Here is an 18859-nt window from a genome sequence, read left to right on the forward strand (position 1 = left end):
GAAGAATAGTAACTCTAAATGAAAACTTAATTTGAAACCCCAACCACCTACAGCTACAAGATGTAACCCAGGTTTAATAAAGTGTGCACATCACTCACTGTTGCTTATAAAGCTTATGCTGTGTGTAGATGGCAATCATGTGGCAAGTGTCACACTTGAAAAGTGAGTTGTACATGTACTTTCCACAATCAGTGAAAATGACGCCCTTGATTATAGAAGTGATTCTTGATTCTTGGTTTTATAATCTTCCTGAAAAATTGCCTTAATTGGTTAATACAGTGTTTGGTTTCAGACTTGCTCGTACAGGCTGCACACAGCTGCTTGTGTGTATTACGTTTTCTGATGAGGAAGAAGCCGTCCTGTGCTCGTGTGTAATGAGTTGGGCATCTGTGAATATGTGCATGGGCACGTTTTTGACTTCATCGCCATTCAGAGAGGCTTAGCGTGATTAGAGCAGTGTGATCCTCTGAAGAGTTAATGATGAGAGAAGCAGTAGCTCCACAGAGGCCAATCACACACCAGCCTCTGACAGCATGCGGAGGCTTATCTTGCTCTATGTATTGTTTGTGTCTGTACGTGTACGTGTGTGTGTGTGTGTGTGTGTGCACCTCCATGGGTTTTAATGCGTGGGAACATGTATATGATGGGATTTCAGCTATCATTTCTCGCTTGAAAGTGTTTGTTATCATCTACCGTGAACACCATTAGAATATGCATGATGCCTTTGTCTGGATGTTTGACAATTGGGGGTTTATGGACATACAGAGTAGAATTTATAATCATATAGCTTCATTATGCTCGCGTCAGACATGGATCCAGCCCAGGAGGGGCTCTTGGTACCTCCGGGTCTAGTTCAGGGCAACGCAGCGCATTGAGGAAGGCCGATGGCGGTTTTCTCCTCCCCACACTCCGGGGGACTGACTGACAGGCTTAATGACACTGCCGGGGTTACAGCACGTCTCCAACTCATTTTCGGATGTGATTGAAGTTCGCAGTGGGTAGCTTTTCATCAGTGTTGAGCAGACAAAAGGGACCTTTTCAGTATTGTCTTTTCATGTGTGTGCAGTTTGTGTGTTTGCACATGCCTGCAGTTCTGAAGAGATGCACAAGAGGAAATTCGCTTTGTGGTTATTATCCGTGCTGTGTTGGAATCTCACCTTTCCTGAGATGATGAGTTTTGTATGGGTATGTCTCCAGTGTGTACTCCCGCTTGTTTATTGCATACTATGTATACACACTCAGGTACTTGCAGGCAGACACTAAACAGAGGAGACAAATAGGATTTATGTCTGGGTCAGTGTGTTATTAAACCAGGTTGCCTTTGTATAGTACCCAACTTTACAGGAAGACTTAATATGAACAGAAGTGAAATTTAAAGAGAACATTGTCAGAGCCGTATTGGACAGGTTTAAGAGTCATACAATGTACAGGAAGGGTTATGTAAAGAGTCTAGTCTTATAGTCTCTCCAGTGTACTTAGCAGTGTGTCCATTGGCTGTACTGCTCAGCTAGGCTCTGGTTACAGTCCACCTTAGTCTTGGCCCGCACCATTCGGGGCTGCAGATGTGGGATGAGTCATGTAATAGTTGTTGGTGTTGGCTCAGCTGTACTTCTAACCCCCCCTCCTCCTTCTCACCCTTTTCATTTCCGCCCCTTTCTTTGCTCTGTTTTGCTTAGTTTCTCCAAACTAGGCCGCTCGCCTTTGTTAGGCAGCAGATAGGCAGATGTTATGGCTTTGAAACCTGCATCCTCTCTCACTTAATGGCAGCTCTAACGTGGCCTGTGATTGCTCTCTCGCTCCAGTGTGAAGAGGCCAATCTAGCACAGACAGCAATCCACTTTGTTTGAAGCCACACTGGTGTTTTTGCTATCATTCTCGCTCTTGACTGGTGGAAGTAGAGTTCTATTGGTACTTATATGTCTGCTTTGAGTCAGCTGACACTCTTCAGCTTTTGCTCAGCATACAACGTTCCCCCCCCCGCCAGGAGCACCTTCTTTTAGCTTTGGCTTGGGTGGAGAGTTTAGCAGAGCCAAGGAGTCCTCCTACACTAGCAAACCTCCCTTCTTACATTGCGTGACCTAAACACAAAATGCATTCCACAAAAACCAGGTTCTCAAATTCAAATATTGTCCTCGCAGAGCATATTGTAAACATATTCTCCTCTCTGCTCTTCCTCCTGAACACCCCTTCTCCCTCCATGTATCTTTATCCAACGTGCATCTCGGGTGGCTCAGCTGAGATGCCAACTTAATTTGTGGCTGAAGGGCTGTAACAAAAGCCATCGCCCTTCCACTCTGGCTTCCATGCTGCCAGAGCGAGAGATACAATCAGGGCCCCTGCTAGCAACTATTTACCCTCCCTGTCAATCGGAGTCCTGTGGCGTGTGCTCGCAGCTGGAGGCATCACCGGCAGGTGGTTCAGCATCTACCAAAAAACATACCTCTAAAAGCAACGATTATTTCCTGATCGTCCCTTCCTGTCTCATCCGCACCACACCCCACACTACAACCTGGCACGCCCATAATCCCTCATCTGCTGTCATCTTTATCTTTCTGTCACGCTTCTCGGTTGTCCATATTACCTGCAAATGAATGGCATCAGTGGAGATCTGCTGTACCGTCCTGGGAAATTTTGGACTTAAGGAAACTAATTTGTCAATTCTGGTATAGATCCTTCTGCCTTTACACACAGACACACACACACACACACACACATCCATTCAAAATAGGCATACAGTCCCCCCAGAAGACAAATGTGTATTCTATGGGACATGGAAAGGAATGTTGCTGGGATTTGGTTTCCATCATACTGCACTAAGGGAGCTTACCATCCTCATGGTCTTAAATCTCTGTCACAGTGGGAGGTAGTGTGTGCACACATGTGTGCGTGTGTGAACGTGTACAATGTGTTTATGGACGTGATAATACAGCCCAGTAGTGAGATCCTCTTTTTAGTCTTTATCAGTAGGGCCAGTTCTGTCTGCCTGGGGCCAAAGCGAAGTAGCCAGTGGTGCTGAAAGCATGGGGTTAGTCTGGTGTAGCTTGGAGGAGCCACAGTCTGTGGAGCACTGAGGTGCTTTGGAGGGACGGCCCTGTCTCTTGATCCCACCAAGGGTTGATGCTGCAGGCTTCCCAGGCCACAGTAGCCACCCTCACCAGGCTTGTAATTACATTTGGGGAATAAAAGCACGGAGGGAGGAAGGGATTTAAATGGTTTGTGTGCTGGGCTGGAGGTAGAATGAGGTCCCTTTACTCTCTCAGCTGCATGTCATTGCAGATTTATTCAACACTTCAGAGCATTATAACACGAGTCAGTATAAAGCATTATTATGCTGGCTATTTAACTGACAGGTGCGAGATGTTTTTGATTTTGTTTTGTAGATTTTGACGATGTATACCTCGATCTGTCTTGAACATGGCTCAACTTCAACAAGTCTAGCCACTCAACTCAAAACTGAAAATAGTTTTTTGGCCACTTGAGGGCAGAGGAAGAAGCTGAAAATACAGCATCTGACGTATTCTTAAAAAAACATTTTATGTTTTAGCAAATATGCCAATCGACGCATACAGAACATTTGCCCTCATTTGACGTCATGTTTCTGGCTAGCTTAGACATTCAAGTCCAATATTCATTGTTTTTTTATTTTGTCATGGTCACCACCAACTCCAAAGAAAAATATGTGGATCTTTAGCTGCTAGATGTTCCAGTTTCGTCGCCAGTTGCCAACTTTCTTTGTCCTAGTAGACTAATCTGACAACACCCGCTTGCTGCTGTTGAAAACAGGATTTATTAGAGACAGATTTATGGGTAAGGAAACAACAAAAGAGGCTACAACGCTTTGCAGAGCTGCAGAGTAAGATGATAAATCTCTGAGATTGTAACCACGAGCGACACCTTTCACATATTTGATCACATGTTAATATAAACATCATTGAATAGTGTCGCTACAAGCATCTTGATGGCAATTGGATGCTGTGCAGTTTTAGTTTGCTCCTCTTGTGTACAGTACAAAGGCTGTCATGGGTGTCTCTTAACAGTCAAACTGTTCATTTTTCCAGTTCACTCACAGGACAATTTCTCACACATAATTAAAGCAAAGCCACAGAGAGACTTGAGCCGTATGGCCTGTGGCAGCCACCGTTTTATTATGTTAACCTGAAACATCACCTCTGTTGCACCTCTGTTGACCTGATACTGACATGACAGGAGGTGCAAATAGGTCAATTTTCATTTCACCACTTCAAAACTACACACACACACACACACACACACTCACTCACTGCCCGTAGTGCTGGGAATTGTAGACATTTCTTACAAATGAAGAGAAAGAACTGAGAAGTTGACAAAGGGACATGATACATACAGCAGCTTTAGCCAATCAACACTTTACCAATTATTTCTCTTTACTCCTTTCAACATTGATCTACTTTTCATTCAAAGTCATTTTATGACGCTTGCCTTTACATGTCACAAAAGAAAAAACACACTTAAAAACAAGACGATTGAAAGCAGCCATGCATCCTTCTATTTCACAGAAATCTGATGAGGTATAAACCCATTAAGCATGAGTTCCTTGCTGTTGCAGATGGATTAGAGGAGGGAACGGTGAGGTGCTGAGAGTCTGGACATTTGGTTGTCACTCTTCATTTCTTTCATTGTGTCAGGGCTGCTGCAGGCAACAGCTCTGGCCAGCTCATATTGATCTGGGTCCTCAGACCTTAACCTGTTTTCTCTTATCGCTCCTCTCCTCTCCTCTGCCACTTAGGAAATGGAATTTTTCGTGTACCACTGAAAAGGGTTGGACTATGTATAGACCTATACGTCAGGCCTGATTTGTCCACTTGTGTGGGCTTACAGGGACAGCACCGCCCATCCCTGGGCCTCCAAAACGCCCTTGAATAACCCTGGACTCCTGCGTCTTTGTATGGACTGCCTGGCTTCCTGCTGAATGCTCTCAGATGCAAGTGTGCCCTGCAAGCGGTTCAATATTTGGCACTGTGTTCTCCGACCCAGCATGAAGCCATAAGAACAGCTAATTAGTTTATAATGGATACACTTTGAGATCTGTCTATATTTGTTTTTTTTGCTGTGGCTCAGAAGGTTTCTGCTGCCAACAGGTTGCGTGATTTTAATGACTCCAGTCAGTTCTGATCACATTCAGCAGAGTCACTTAAACTGCCACTAACCCCTATTAGTGTTTAAAGAAGGAGTTATCCACTCCTTACAGCATAATGCGTCTCTCTCGCTCTGCTTTGTCCCTAGCTTGAGGCCTTGCAAAGTGGCAAACCTTGATGTTTACCTCAAACCCCTCCTGGAATGACTTTCAAACACCACTGTGATTTCCCCTTCTGTCACCACCACAAGGTCTCTCAAGAATTGATTCCCTGCACCAGCAGGCATCACACAGTCATGCCCGTGGAGATTTGACTTCAGTACAGAAATAAACAGCAGCCCCGTGCAGCCCTTCAAGGCTTTGCTCTGATTTAGACACATTAAGATTCATTCACAGTGCCCCGCTTCCCCGGTGTGCCACCTCTTCAATTTCCTCCTCAACCAGACTCAAGATTAATGTGTTTATATCAGAAGGCAGGAGGGCTGTTTGTGCATTTGAACAATGCTGACATCCTGTCACAGGGGACAGGCGCTGGGACTGAGGTAGGGGCTTTGGGGGCTGGAAAGCTGGAGCCAAGCTCCAGCTCAGTTACAGTGTCTCCCTCCCCGTCTTTTCGTCACTTAACATTTGGCCATTTCTGTAAACCCTGTTTTGTCTCGCGTATTGTCAGCGAGAGGGAGCTTGAACTATCAAACCCCCTCACCACTTGAAGGGAACACATTTTCTACCAACACCAATGGAGACTGTCGGATCCAATTTAATTCGGCGCCTCTTGTGTTTCTTCCTCTTGGCTGACTGTTTGCCACCAACTCATACGCTATGGCCTCAAACAAACACACAAGCACAAGCATAGATACCCGAGTGTAAAAGCACAAATACACGCAAATGCAAAAATGTGACCACACACACACAAACACACACACCGTGACAGACAGAAGCCACAAAGCTGTGAGATACATTTGGTGTATTTGTGTATTACTTTGTGTCTCTGGGTAAGGATGTGTGAGAGAATGTATACTGGTTCTCTGGAGTGACCACAATTGTTCCACAATTTGCCTGTCACCACTGCACTGCCTTCCCGCAGTTATGACAAAAAGAACAGCTTTTTTCACTCGTATAAGCATTGCCTGCACTGCAGCTTGTACGTATCATTAGTTCACTTCATGAAATGCTGCATGGGTGTTAGTGTGTTTATGTGCTTGTTGGTGTGTGTGAGTGTGTGACCGTTTGAGCAGCAGACAGTCTGACAGACAGCGTAGTAGCTGTCACGAGTGCCCTTACCCTTAGCTTGACCTTTAGTGACAATCAATCCTTTGTGAACATGTCCTGTGAAGGCTCAAGGAATTATCAAGCTACAGGTCTTCTGGCGTCATTCATCTGTTGGCTGGATGTCACACAGGTCACGGAGAAACGAGTGGCTCCACCGTTAATAGATCTGATCGGTTCTGATGATTGATTATTGAAATCGGTTAACAACAAGGCAACTTATGATGTCTGTATTTGTTTTCATATTTGAAACAGCTGTCCAAAACAAGGTTAATACTTGACACTGCCTGCTTGGCCTTGATTTGTGATTCTGGACACTTATTAATATCATTTTGAAACCTAAAGAGAACGAGGTCTATAACTTGGCTCCAGAGGACGCCAAGTTAAATTCGTTGTAGCCTGTGCCAGGCTCATTCGCCACAGTGGGCCGCTGAATCCTTCTGTGCGTGCGTGCGTGTGTGTGTGTGTGTGTGTGTGTGAGTGTGTGAGTGTGTCCGTGTATGCTCGTGAGTGTATTTAAAGAGAGCAATCGGGCACAGCTGAACCTGCCCTCACTTGGCAGATCAGAGCATTTGCCTGGTTAAAAAGCAGAAGGTTTTGATATGGCAGAGAGGCAGTCGTTTGGTGGTTAATGGTGGCTCCCATAGGATCTACTGTATATCCGTATGCAAATACTGAGCGAGGGGAAAGGAATGGAGTATACAGATGAATATTTTATCATATCCATGCTCGCCCCAGCCTGTACACCCACATCACCAGCATCTAATGCACTGGGAGCATTCTCTATACTCCCCTTTATTCTCTCTCTATGCACACACACACACACACGCACGCACATATATATGTTTCTTTGCACATGCACACACAGACAAGAACATGCCTGTGTAGAAAGGATCTTTCAAGCGCCTTTGAGGGCTTCTCTGACTGGTCTGTTCCATCTTTGAGTACAGTTGAGATGTTTTCTTTTCTGTCAAAACGCTTCTCTGCAGGTGATTCTGATCTAAAGACATCCTCGCCCTGGGGATGTTTCCAGCATTCTCTTCTCTCATCCTTCAAACACAATCTCTCCTGTACCCTTTCATCCCCCCCCCCCCCCCCTGCTCTCCCCCACGCCCCGCTCGCTCCAGTTCTGTTCTCTGCCAGCCAGTTCCTGTTGCTGCCTGAGCCCTGCTCGTTAAGGGAAACACTGGTGCATGGTCCTCCTCACCTTCCCTCTACATGCCTTTTAATTAGACAGCAGTTTGTGCGTGTGTGTTTGTGTGTGTGTGTGTGTGTGTGTGTGTGTGTGTGTGTAGTGTTTTTACGGAGGACTTTTTTTTAGACGCAAGTCATCTTTTTGAAGTGATTTTCTCTGCTGTTCAACCCGGTCATTAAATAGCAGTCTGCACTCAATACATACTGAATGTAGCTTTTGGACACACAAATACTTCCGCTGGATTATATTTGATCAATTTAGTCATTTAGCGCTGATACAATTGATCGATGAATTAGTCAATCGACAGAAAACTACTTGGGATAATTGATCACATATTTGATTCATTATTTTGGTCAATTATCAAGCAATCATTAGCAAATGTAATTAAGGCATTATATATAAATGTAACATGTGTTTTATTCCAGTGAATGCAGATAGTGCAAGTGTCTCCATTTTTTCCAGGCTAACTGCTGAACATCTGTATTGGTGTACAGTGAACGACGGGGTTGTTCCCACCTCTGCTGTAATGGAATCAAACCTGTTCTCCCTCCCCTCTTGTCAAGAAAGTGACTCCTCTCCCATAAAATCCCATTAACAGCACTTTACTGAAGTAGTGGCTGCCCTGCCCTCCTGCAGGACATGGCGTTTGGACAGAGGGCACACCTTGCACCTCCCTGCCTCCCACTCATGCTCACTTTTCCTTCTTCATTTCTTGCCCTGACATTTTTGCATCAGAAACACAAAAAATTATTTGAGTTTTCTGAAATGATTTAAATTCATTCATAATTATAATAATTTGTAATATAATTTGTATACGTCCAAGTATTACAATTATACATTTTCTTACTAACATTGGGTTTCAAAAAGTTGTACCGTCTGTTCAGCTCGAATTAGCAAAACCATGCACTTTCTTTATGAGAGTGCATTGATGTCAGAGCAATGGATGCTTGATTTGTCCATTTCTGAAGGAGATTTCACACAAATGTTTTTTTTCTGCTTCTACGATAGGCCATAATCCAACTATTTGCATCTCCATGACAACCCCGGGTTATCCCATTAGCTCTGCCACTCTGTGATGATAGCCTTGGCTGTTTGGAATATATTAGGTCCAAAGGAGATAGGGAGGATTCTCAAAGGCATATTCACACAGCTGCAAGGCGAGGCAGAACCACATTGCTCAAACATAGAAGTGAAGTAGTGGACAGGAATAAAACAATTAAACACGCCAGTGATCTTGCACCAAGCCCAGCCATCAATAGGAGCTCTGCTGCATGACATAAGGGGCTAATTATGTTAAGTACAATACCTTACATCTAACATGTGCTGTGAAAGCAGCCATATCGCTAATGTTCTGCTGAATATAAACATACTTAGTAGAGGAGGCTGACAGAGGAGAATCGGCAAGGAATCCTCAACCACTGTCCTTGTCAGAGGAAAGAAATGAAATAATGTTGGTGGAGCCAAGCATTTCTGATTAACATGTCATCTCAGCCCTCTCCTGCTGCCGCCCTGCTCTCGTTCTCGTCTCTCCCAGGCAAAACTAGTTTACCTTTCATTAGGAGACCTTTGGCGCAAAATGTGTTTGCTGATAAGAGCCAGCGGTTTATCAACAGTTTATACAGCATGGCGCTAGGATTAATCAAATAAGCACACATCCGGAGAAGGGCTGGACTCTGTAAACACAATCAGATCTGACTCTGCAGACGGATTGAGAGAAGTGGAGGAGAGGGAGAGTGTGGACAAGGGAGGGAGGGAAGATAAGTGCAGAAAAGAAATGGAATCAAATTAGAATGAAGTCGATTTAGCAGAAATTACGTATTTTGGGCAATTATTTCTCTCCCAGACAGAATGTTATTTTGCGATACTGGTGGGAAGTCAAACTGAGCAGTGGTGGGGGAAGGGCTGCAGTCAGAAGTGAGAGAGATATGGTCCCTGTGTCTGTCCCCGAGCCAAACAGTGCATCCCGTGTGACTGGCAAGGCTGGCTCCTCATTATCTTGGCTTCCATCTGAGGAGAAAATGCAGCGTTGCAGTCTCACTTTAGAGGGACACTGATCACAAGAGCAACTCATCTCAACTGGAGAAAGATTGCTCTCCACCTCCTCTCGCTTTCTCTCCCTGTGTCTCCCACCGCACTGGGTTGCGGAGACAGACAGAGAAGAGGAATCCTCTCTGTTTTCAGATCCAAAAAATGGAAGTTTGAGACAGAGAGATGGAGCGAAGCTTCAAAAGGCACATGTAATTGAGCAGCCCTAGATAGGCTATCTGGGAACATGAAACAGCAACAGTTGTGACGGAGGGTAATTGCCTCCCTGGGCCTGTATAATGCCTTGTCGAGTCTTTAAACTTGAGCAAACTGATAGAAGTCCTGATGTCGGCAGGTAATTGGTTCCAGGCATCAGCAGCTATGTGAAATGAAGGAAAGATGGGTAGGTGGGGGGTACGTATGTGTGTTTAGAAAAATAATATTTCTTTTCTAAACTACCGTATATGCTTTATTCAGAGTTTCATCATGTGACTCTGGAGCAAAATGAAAATATATCGGGCGCATTCTTTAAAAAATCCATCTTGATGTATATGTGAAATAATACATATGTAAATTTCACATTCAAGATGATTGCTCTAGTGCCTCCTCTGAAGCCCAATGCAAGCATCAGTGGCCAGTTTTGCAACACATGGCTGTGCCAGCAGTCAGTCAGTCAGCCAGCCAGTTGGCCCCCCACAGCTCTGCTGTGAAGCTAAAACCTCTCTCCTCTCCCTGCTGATTAGCAGTGTCTTTGTTCCATTGGTGGTTGCACGGCATGAAGCGTGATTGCAGTGGGCAAACTGTCGGCTTTAAAACAAGCCTGCTGCTGCGCTGATCTGCATCACACTTTACCCCCCTCCTTGCTTCGCAAAGACCAAATCAAATCAGGTTTTGCTTGTTGTTTGGTCTCTGAGCAGTAAGCCCCCTAAGAGATTTGGGAATTTAGATTATTTTCTTTCCTTCTTTTTTGTCCATTTGATGTACAGTATTTCTGGGGACAGTTTAAGGGACAGTTTAAGTGTGGGTCGGGAATCTGTGATGTAAAGGCAACAAAATGACTCACTATTGATGCAATATGGGTATAATTAAGAGATTTTCTTCATTTGCCCACAGTTCATTTCCTTGCTTTTTTTCTGACCTGCTGTCTATATTTTTCTGTCTCTTTATCTATAGGCTGCTTCAATGGCGCTGAGCAGCTTGGGCCATGTATATACAGCCATCGGAGACTATCCGAACGCCCTGGCCAGCCACAAGCAGTGTGTGCTGCTGGCCAAGCAGTCCAAGGATCAGCTGTCTGAGTCTCGCGAGCTGGGAAACATGGGGGCCGTCTACATTGCCATGGGAGACTTTGCCAATGCCGTCCAATGCCACGAGCAGCATCTGGGCATTGCCAAGACCCTGGAAAATAAACGAGAGGAAGCTCGGGCTTATAGTAACCTAGGTAGTGCCTACCACTACCACCGGAACTTTGACAAGGCCATGTCCTACCATACTCACGTTCTGGAGCTCGCCCAGGAGCTGGAAGAAAAGTCCATTGAGATGAGAGCCTACGCAGGACTGGGTCATGCTGCTCGCTGCATGCAGGATTTGGAGAGAGCCAAACAGTACCATGAACAGCAGCTGTCTATAGCTGAGGGTTTGAAGGACAGGGCCGCGGAGGGAAGGGCCTCCTCTAATCTGGGTATGTATGCAAAATACAAAAAGATATATGAGAGAGTTTAACATACTGTCATCTGAATATATCACTGTCATTAGCTCAAATGTTGGGAAGTAATATCTGCTAGTAGGAAGCTAAATCATAGATCTTAATTCAAAATGTATTTTAAATGTGTCTGTGGTAGAAACAACAGTCAAATGAATGGATTGGTATACGGTGAGTTTGATTTAGGTGATGAATTCAAGGACGTCCAGTTAGAGTAATACATTCATATTTTTTTTTTAGACACCAATACACTCCACAGTGGATTATACTTTGTGTTGTGGCAAAAGTTAAGCCAATTTCAACTGCTGACAATTTTGCCTTTCTTTGGTTGGAGTCTATTGTAATGCATGGGTGTTGATCACTGGAGTGAATCTCCCAGGCACACATGGCTCAATCAGTATTAGAGTTCTCCTTAGAATTGATTAGTGGGATCCCCCAAAATATTGCCATCCCATTTTACACACATCCGGGTGTTATCTCATCCCCTTTTAATGGAAATCCACTCAGAGCATGTACAGTATCTAGTGAAAGTATGTTGTCCTTTGAGATTTCTCACAGATCCGTTTGAGGACAATGTACAGATTAGTGTCCAGCAGCTTGTGATGAATCTGTATTTTAAACACCGGGTAGTTGGATAGTAAGATATCTTGCAGCCTGGAAGTAGGTAAGTGTTTAGCTGGAGTTATTTTTGCTTCATTTGACCTATGGGAATAAAAACAGACAGAGAGTTAAAGGGTTTCTGGCTTCTGTTTTGTTGTACTGAGGATACAGTATGACGGCTTCCATTTCCTGCTATGGTGTTTTGACTGTACTGCTGGCTGCAGTTCTTTGTTTGGCGTCATTTAAATGGGCTGTTTGCTCACTGTTGTTTTCAATGATATTCATGGTTAGTGAGACCTGAGTGTTTTTGTTACTTTTAGGCATAGGTCGGCAGAATGTTACTGTATAATCATCACTATTTTATGTAAAGTTGTTTTTATAAACCGTATTTAATGGTTGCATTGTGTTCCACAGTGAATGGTACCCAGTAGATTATGTGAGCATAAGGTAGTGGAGTGCAAGCCTTCTTGGTAGCCAGGACAGAAGATGATGCATCTTAGAGCCAACAGTAATTTGCGAGCCCGGGAAGTTATGTGGTGATAGAATGCCAACAGTGTAACGTACACTGTCAGAGTATAAATAAACCCCATAAAAAATGTATCATTTTTCACGAGAAATCTCTTCACATTAATCTGCTCTGCTCTCACCTTCACACTGGCTTAGACTTAATCATGTCTTGAAATGAAAAGTGGTATAAAGATCAATAAAAAATGAGACGGGGAAATTAAATATATACAATCAGGTCTTTTGATTGAAACTTAAAATGTAATTATTGTACCCTTTACAATCCAATATCATACAGCCAAATCTTGCTAGAATTACATGATTAGTTTGTTAACCTTGTGGAGTGTGTGAATATGATGATGAAAGGAACGTTAACGATAAAGGTGTACCTTTTGGATATTCAGAACCCCGTGAGATAAATGGTATGGTCAATTCTCCTTTATTTAGTCTAGCACTTACAACCTTCGCTGGGTGACTTATGATAGCCATCATGATAGTAGTAATCCTGACTCTAATGGATAACTAAGAGGCATAATAGTTCCTCCCAGATGAATTATTCTTTGACCTAACGTGTAAAGGTGTGCAAGCAGAAAGTGGGGTTAATCAGCCAAACATAAATTGAAGTCGTCCTTTGACCAGCCGAATGGTTGCACCTCCTTGAGTGCTCTTAGCACCAACACGCACCTGATTTTAAAAGTGAGCTGGTAACTGGTTGTCATAAATTAGAGGCTTTAAGTGAGAACATTTTATGATCCTACAGTACAGTACGTGTGAGCTTTATAACGAGTGACTGTATGTCAGGCAGCAAATGGTTTGTGTTCTGTGGTGTTATTGCCATTATGATTGCCAGGCAAGATGGCGACTATTCATTATTAGCTGCTACATTACAGTTCCTCCAGTCCTTGATGGAGTAATGATGGTGGAGCTGATGCACTGTCAAGACCTCCAGGCTGGTGACAGAGCACAAGCTAAAAGAGTGGGTGGTAGCGGTGAAGCCTGTTGCGCCATGGAGGCTGCATCATCATGTGGATACAGTACCTCTTGACACCTGAACAAGCGTCCTGACCATCTCATTGCTGCCTCATCTGTTGGTGCTTCTTGTCTATTTCCTCTTCTCCTTTTTTCAGTTTTTGAAGGCTCCCTCTCTCACTTTCTCCCCTCACCCCTACTGATTGTAATCGGCAACTGTCAAGCTCCCAGTAATTGAAACTGACTTGATGAATCGCTGAATTACCTTTAATAGCTGATTCAAGAGGAGCTGAATAATGAAGATAACAGAGAGTGAAGTGGAGGTTGTGAAGCATCAGTTTGTAATTGCCCCAATGTTGTTGTTGTTGTTTTTTTGGTTGCGGCAGCGGAGTGTGCATTGTTCCTCCGTCATCAACGCCTGCAAGCCCGCTTCGCACAATAAGATATGTGCTAAAACTAACAGGATGTTGTTTCAGACATCGAAAAAATGCTGCCGTTACGCAGTGCACAAATAGGGGCGAGATGATCGAGCGAAGATTAACGAGCAGCGATAAAAGCAAGAAACACTGTGCGAGAGATGGGGGAAGTAGAAGTTGCAGAAACAGGAAAGAACAAACTTTTATTGTGCCCTCTCAGCTTGTCGTTAATGTTGCGTGTAGTGTGGGTGGAGCAGCAGCTGACATGGCTCTGAGGTACAGCAGTATAGAGATCATCATGCTGTGATATCTAGCCATGATGCCCAGCGGTACCAGCAGCTCTGGCTCAGCACACTCTGACCTATAAAGGACATGGAAATGTTGCATTCCAGCCCCATTTATTATTCATTAATTGGATAACTTACCCCCTAGTCAGCAATATTTAACATCTGAGGACTGAAGTGGTGGGTTTCCATGTAGCTCACATTTCTGGTATTCATGAAACAGAATCTAAATTGTATTATTTTCCCTTGCCTTCCCGTTGAAAGAGACTTTCAATAAGTTAGTTTGATAGCGTTTGTGTTTTAGCCTGGTCTCTCTTGTGCTCCTGGTCCTCGATTCACACCTCCTCATTTGACCCCACGTCTAAAAGAAGTCACTTGAAATGTCGACTCCATCAGCAAGAATGGCTGGAGGTAACAGTCTTAATTAAGCTTTTTTCCTTTCCTTTTATCCGGCATCCCCCGGGGAATGCGTTCTGCTGATGCTCACAAAAACAAAGCAACAGAAAGAGGGAAAACAACAGGAAGAAGACAACACACAATCAGACAATGTGCACAGTGATGCTCAGTATTCAAATCTCATCACCGGTATCAAAAAAAAACGGGACATAACTTCTGGATGTAATTATTTTCAGACCTTTATGCTAAACCCCGTTCACACTTACTGCTTCTTCCACTTACTTTTAGGGTCATGTGAGAATTGAGCGCTGGAATCTACATTCCAGAACATCAGTTGTGGGAATCTGCCTTATCCAGACATCTGATTACCAGGTTTTGCAACATGTCTGACAGTGACAACGACACACCAGTAGATTCAGCGTTGTGATTTGTATTTCTAATACTGTTGGCTGCGTTTGTTGGCAGTTGAAATATCGTAACACTGACCCTGAGAGCTCTTCATAATTGTGAAAGTATGTCCTTTTAAGTGAAGGGCATTTAAATAGGCAGAATCGTCAAATAATTAGTTGGTGAGATAAACATCCTTGCTCATGATGCTTTTACCACTCGTGCATCATCATTATTATCATCATTATAACAACAACAATGGCTGCATGAACATAAATCCAGTACTTAGAGTCCTTTTCAAAACAAATTTCAGACTGCCCACAGGGACAAACTACAGACAGGGAGCAGACTTGCCTGGGGCACTGAGGCGTAGAGATTATTCAGTTTTGTACCTAAGCCTTTTGGAAACAGCACTGATTGTATATTATTAGTCTGACCAGGAAAGTGAGCAGGAGAGAGCTGACTTTACAGAGGAATTCAGCCGGCCTCATGGCCCAGACAGGATGATTAAAAGAATGCTGTGAGGGAAAACAGGGAAAGAGCCGAACAAATGCATAAAAAAGTGCTTTTATCTGAGATCGGTGACATCTTCAACACTCCAGTAATGACCGGGTAAATACGAAAGTAGATATTAGCAGGCCTTCAAAAGGAGAGAGGAGGTGATGGGAACAATGGTTGGATAAGAGCTGGTGGGGTTTTTAGGATGCCCGTGTTGTGTTACTGTCCTGGAGAAATCTTTGCAGCCTGGCCCCAAATTTCTATTTGTTGAAAAAGCAGCAGACGCTCCCTGCCTCCCCTTGCATGGCCCCCTTCAATCTCCTCACACAGGACCATGCCAGAAACTGGACTAGAGGCCCTGCGAAACACACTCTCCCTCGTGTTTGTGTTTACACTCATGTTTAGCTCACTGTATGCAGACTCATACTACTCATTGCAGAGCTATTAAGTGAAACAAAAGAGCTGCGTCAAGCAACTGTGCCCTGCATTAAGCACACCCGCAGATTCAGCATGTGATCTGTTCCTATATGGAGAGGCGATTGTGCAGTGCAAAAAAGAAAGTGGAGACATTGAGACTGAACATTGTTGGATTATGTGGTTGGAGGAATCACATGTCATGCATGTGGACAGTACAGCGATAGTTGGTTTGAAGGAGCGGAGAGAAGCTTAGCTCGTGCTTGGAGGACACGTACATAACTCTGTTTCTTTTGGCAGACCACCCAGGCAGCACGCAGCCGTGCCCTGTCCTTTTTTATCTTCCTGCTTCCTGTCTCTCTGTCAGTCAGACGATAGGAGATGTCTGCATCTGTGAGTGAGGATTTGCTACCTTAAGCCCAGACTCACAGCTCCTCCCCTTCCCTGCTCCTGCAAACCCCCAGCAGAATCTAGGTTCTGCCTCAGCTCACGACTTCCCCCCACAGATCATAACACACACTATTGTATATTTCACAACTCATGCACTAAGACACTTAGCATATTATAAAGTGTTCTGTTGACTTCCATTCATCCTTTCATTTTCATAGACATGATTGGACTGGAAGTCGATATGAAAGTAATCCTCCACATTATGATATAGTCATCCATATAGCTTTGTAAATACTCTCACAGTGACAAAATAATCTAAAATAATCTAGAAATTATAACAGGTTTTCAGAACTACTAAACTACACATGCTAGCTATTGTATGGTTTAAAAAAAAGAAAATTGTGAATACTTCTCAGTCTTAATGGATTTTCCTTCAAAGAAGACTTCCTATTATGGTATTTTACACATGCCAATCTCCTTGAGCTGAGACCTGAAAAGGCATCAACATTTCTCCAAACACCAAAATTCCAGCATCCTGTTGTGGTTTTTACTTCTCAAACATGAATGTAAATTATAATGTTGACCTAAAATATAAATGAGGAACACACCCAGGTCATTATTTTGGGCTCAGGCTGGTCATCTCTTCTCTATTCCTAGTTTCACACCAGCACCATTGTTGGTAAAAGATCCTCTTAGCTGACTGTATGCAGCAGTGCTCGCGACCTTTCCTAGCTCCCTGGAAGAATGACACAGTGATTTACTCAGAGCCAGACACCATCCCTCAAAGTCATCACTGCTGCATATCCCTCTATGTACAGCCAGCTGTGTAATGAAAAGTGACAGCACACTGCCATGCTTTTAATGTCTTTGGTTATGGGGGGATGGAGAGAGCTCTGGATGGATTGGGCCTTATACTAAATATTTTTCACAGGCATCGTCTCAAGCTGTGTACAAAGGAGAAATAATTGAGCCATATTATTTAATATTTTCCAGTCAAGTGCATTTAGTACGCACCACAGACTTATAATGTTGAGACTTACTTAAATTGAATCTGATTGGGGTAATTTTGATTTGGACAACTTCGGCCAGAATACCAGTGCAAATTCCAAATTTGTGTGTTTCAGCAATATTTACTGGCATGTTTGGGATAGTTTTATTTACTATCCAGCTGGATACTATACCAAGAGGGTTCCATAATCCTCTTGCCGTATTGGGAGAGGGCAGAAAATATTTTCTTCAAGTGTGACTCTAGGCATAGCCTAAGGCTTATGGCAATTTTGGCTGCAGCTTCCAAGCCCCACCTCAAACCTCGCCATACACCCCAGCCTCTTTCCTGGCTGTCTCTTCGAGCCCTCCGTCCATCGCCGAGCCCCAGATCCATTTTTAGCCTGCAGCATGGAACATGTTTGCTGGTAATACATCAGTAGGCATTATATCCTCAGTAAGATCAGCCTCCGTTGGGGAAAGAATAACCTTGGGAGTGACTTTGTGGCAAGAGCTGTCGGTGCTCTTCCAACTAGCCTGCTGTGAATCTTAGCATGCTTATACTCTTACGAAAGGATCCCAAGAATGGCAAAGCTGGGGGGTTTGTCCAAGGTATAGGAAATGTCTGTGCCAGTAGAACATCCAAAAGGTTTTAGGCCTCATTAATTTATCTGGGCTGAAGCAAAAGACTGTTTTGCTGTATTTGTACTGTACATCGTCCAAAGAACCACATGGATTCCAGTCACTGTATGATTTGTATTCTGAATACTTCTGTATTATTTGGCAGCGCTGCTTCTCTCCTTGTTCTACTCTGTGTTTTGCCTAGCATGCCAATTTGTCAGGGCAGTGACCTGATGATTATCAGGTCATAGTTCAGGTTGTATCACTTTAACCTGAAAATACAAGCAAGCAAACAAACGGCAAGTGAGGTTTTCCATCTGTCAGTAGGTGGTTGCTGCATGCAGAATCATGGTCTGAATTAAATGGCCATCTTTGATGATGTTTTCCCAGCAAAATCCAATCTGTCTGCAGAAAAAGCTGTTGGATTTATTTTCAGACACCCAATTTAAGCAGGTTTAGTTTAAAACTAATATTCTCATTTAGAGTGAAATACTAATGATGCAGCTTTCACAATTGTGGATTTCTTCCTTGCCACCAATCTACAAAAGTATGTATGTAATTTGTCAAATCAATATGCATCCCAGTGGCTCATACTGTCACCACGGCTGTTTTTTTCCACTCTCATTGGCCTTATGTGCTGCGTTTTAATTGAACCAGCATCTGAATGTATAGCCACATCTATCGTAAAATTTCTGCAGTCATTTGAGCCGACAGTTTAGTTTTAGTCCCTCTGTTTATGTAGCCTGTGTTCAGGTCCAAACTGTGGCAAGTTTCGTATGAAATAAATGGGAAAACACACATGGCGGTTACTAATCCAGGCGGCACCATCACATACTCACCACAAGCCACAGAGCCCCTCTGCAACTCTGGTTCCCACCCATTCAGGCCTATGGTAGATATGCTGTGATGTCTCTTTACTCTTCGGTGTGTATGTGGGTGTGGGTGCACATTTGTGTGTGCGCACCAGATGGCTGCCTGGCTGTGGGGTAAAGCTATTATTTTTCAGAGGATGGTATTTTATTAGAGATAATACGCTCAATGCACCGGGTTCTCCATTATTTATTGTTTCTCCACACTTATCTCATTTTTCTTAAG

The 18859-nt window shown here is 43.7% G+C and overlaps 1 protein-coding gene across 1 annotated transcript in view; it reads left to right on the top strand.

Moving 5' to 3' along the window:
- LOC306778060 (tetratricopeptide repeat protein 28-like) overlaps nucleotides 1-18859 on the top strand; it is a 106961-nt gene that overhangs the window by 62292 nt on the left and 25810 nt on the right. Inside the window, exon 5 of the mRNA XM_079269418.1 lies at nucleotides 10773-11280. Within this exon, the coding sequence (XP_079125544.1) occupies nucleotides 10773-11280 (508 nt within the window). The remainder of the gene's footprint in view (nucleotides 1-10772; nucleotides 11281-18859) is intronic.

This window comes from Melanostigma gelatinosum (assembly GCF_949748355.1).
Source record: "Melanostigma gelatinosum genome assembly, chromosome: 6".
Classification (NCBI taxonomy): domain Eukaryota; kingdom Metazoa; phylum Chordata; class Actinopteri; order Perciformes; family Zoarcidae; genus Melanostigma; species Melanostigma gelatinosum.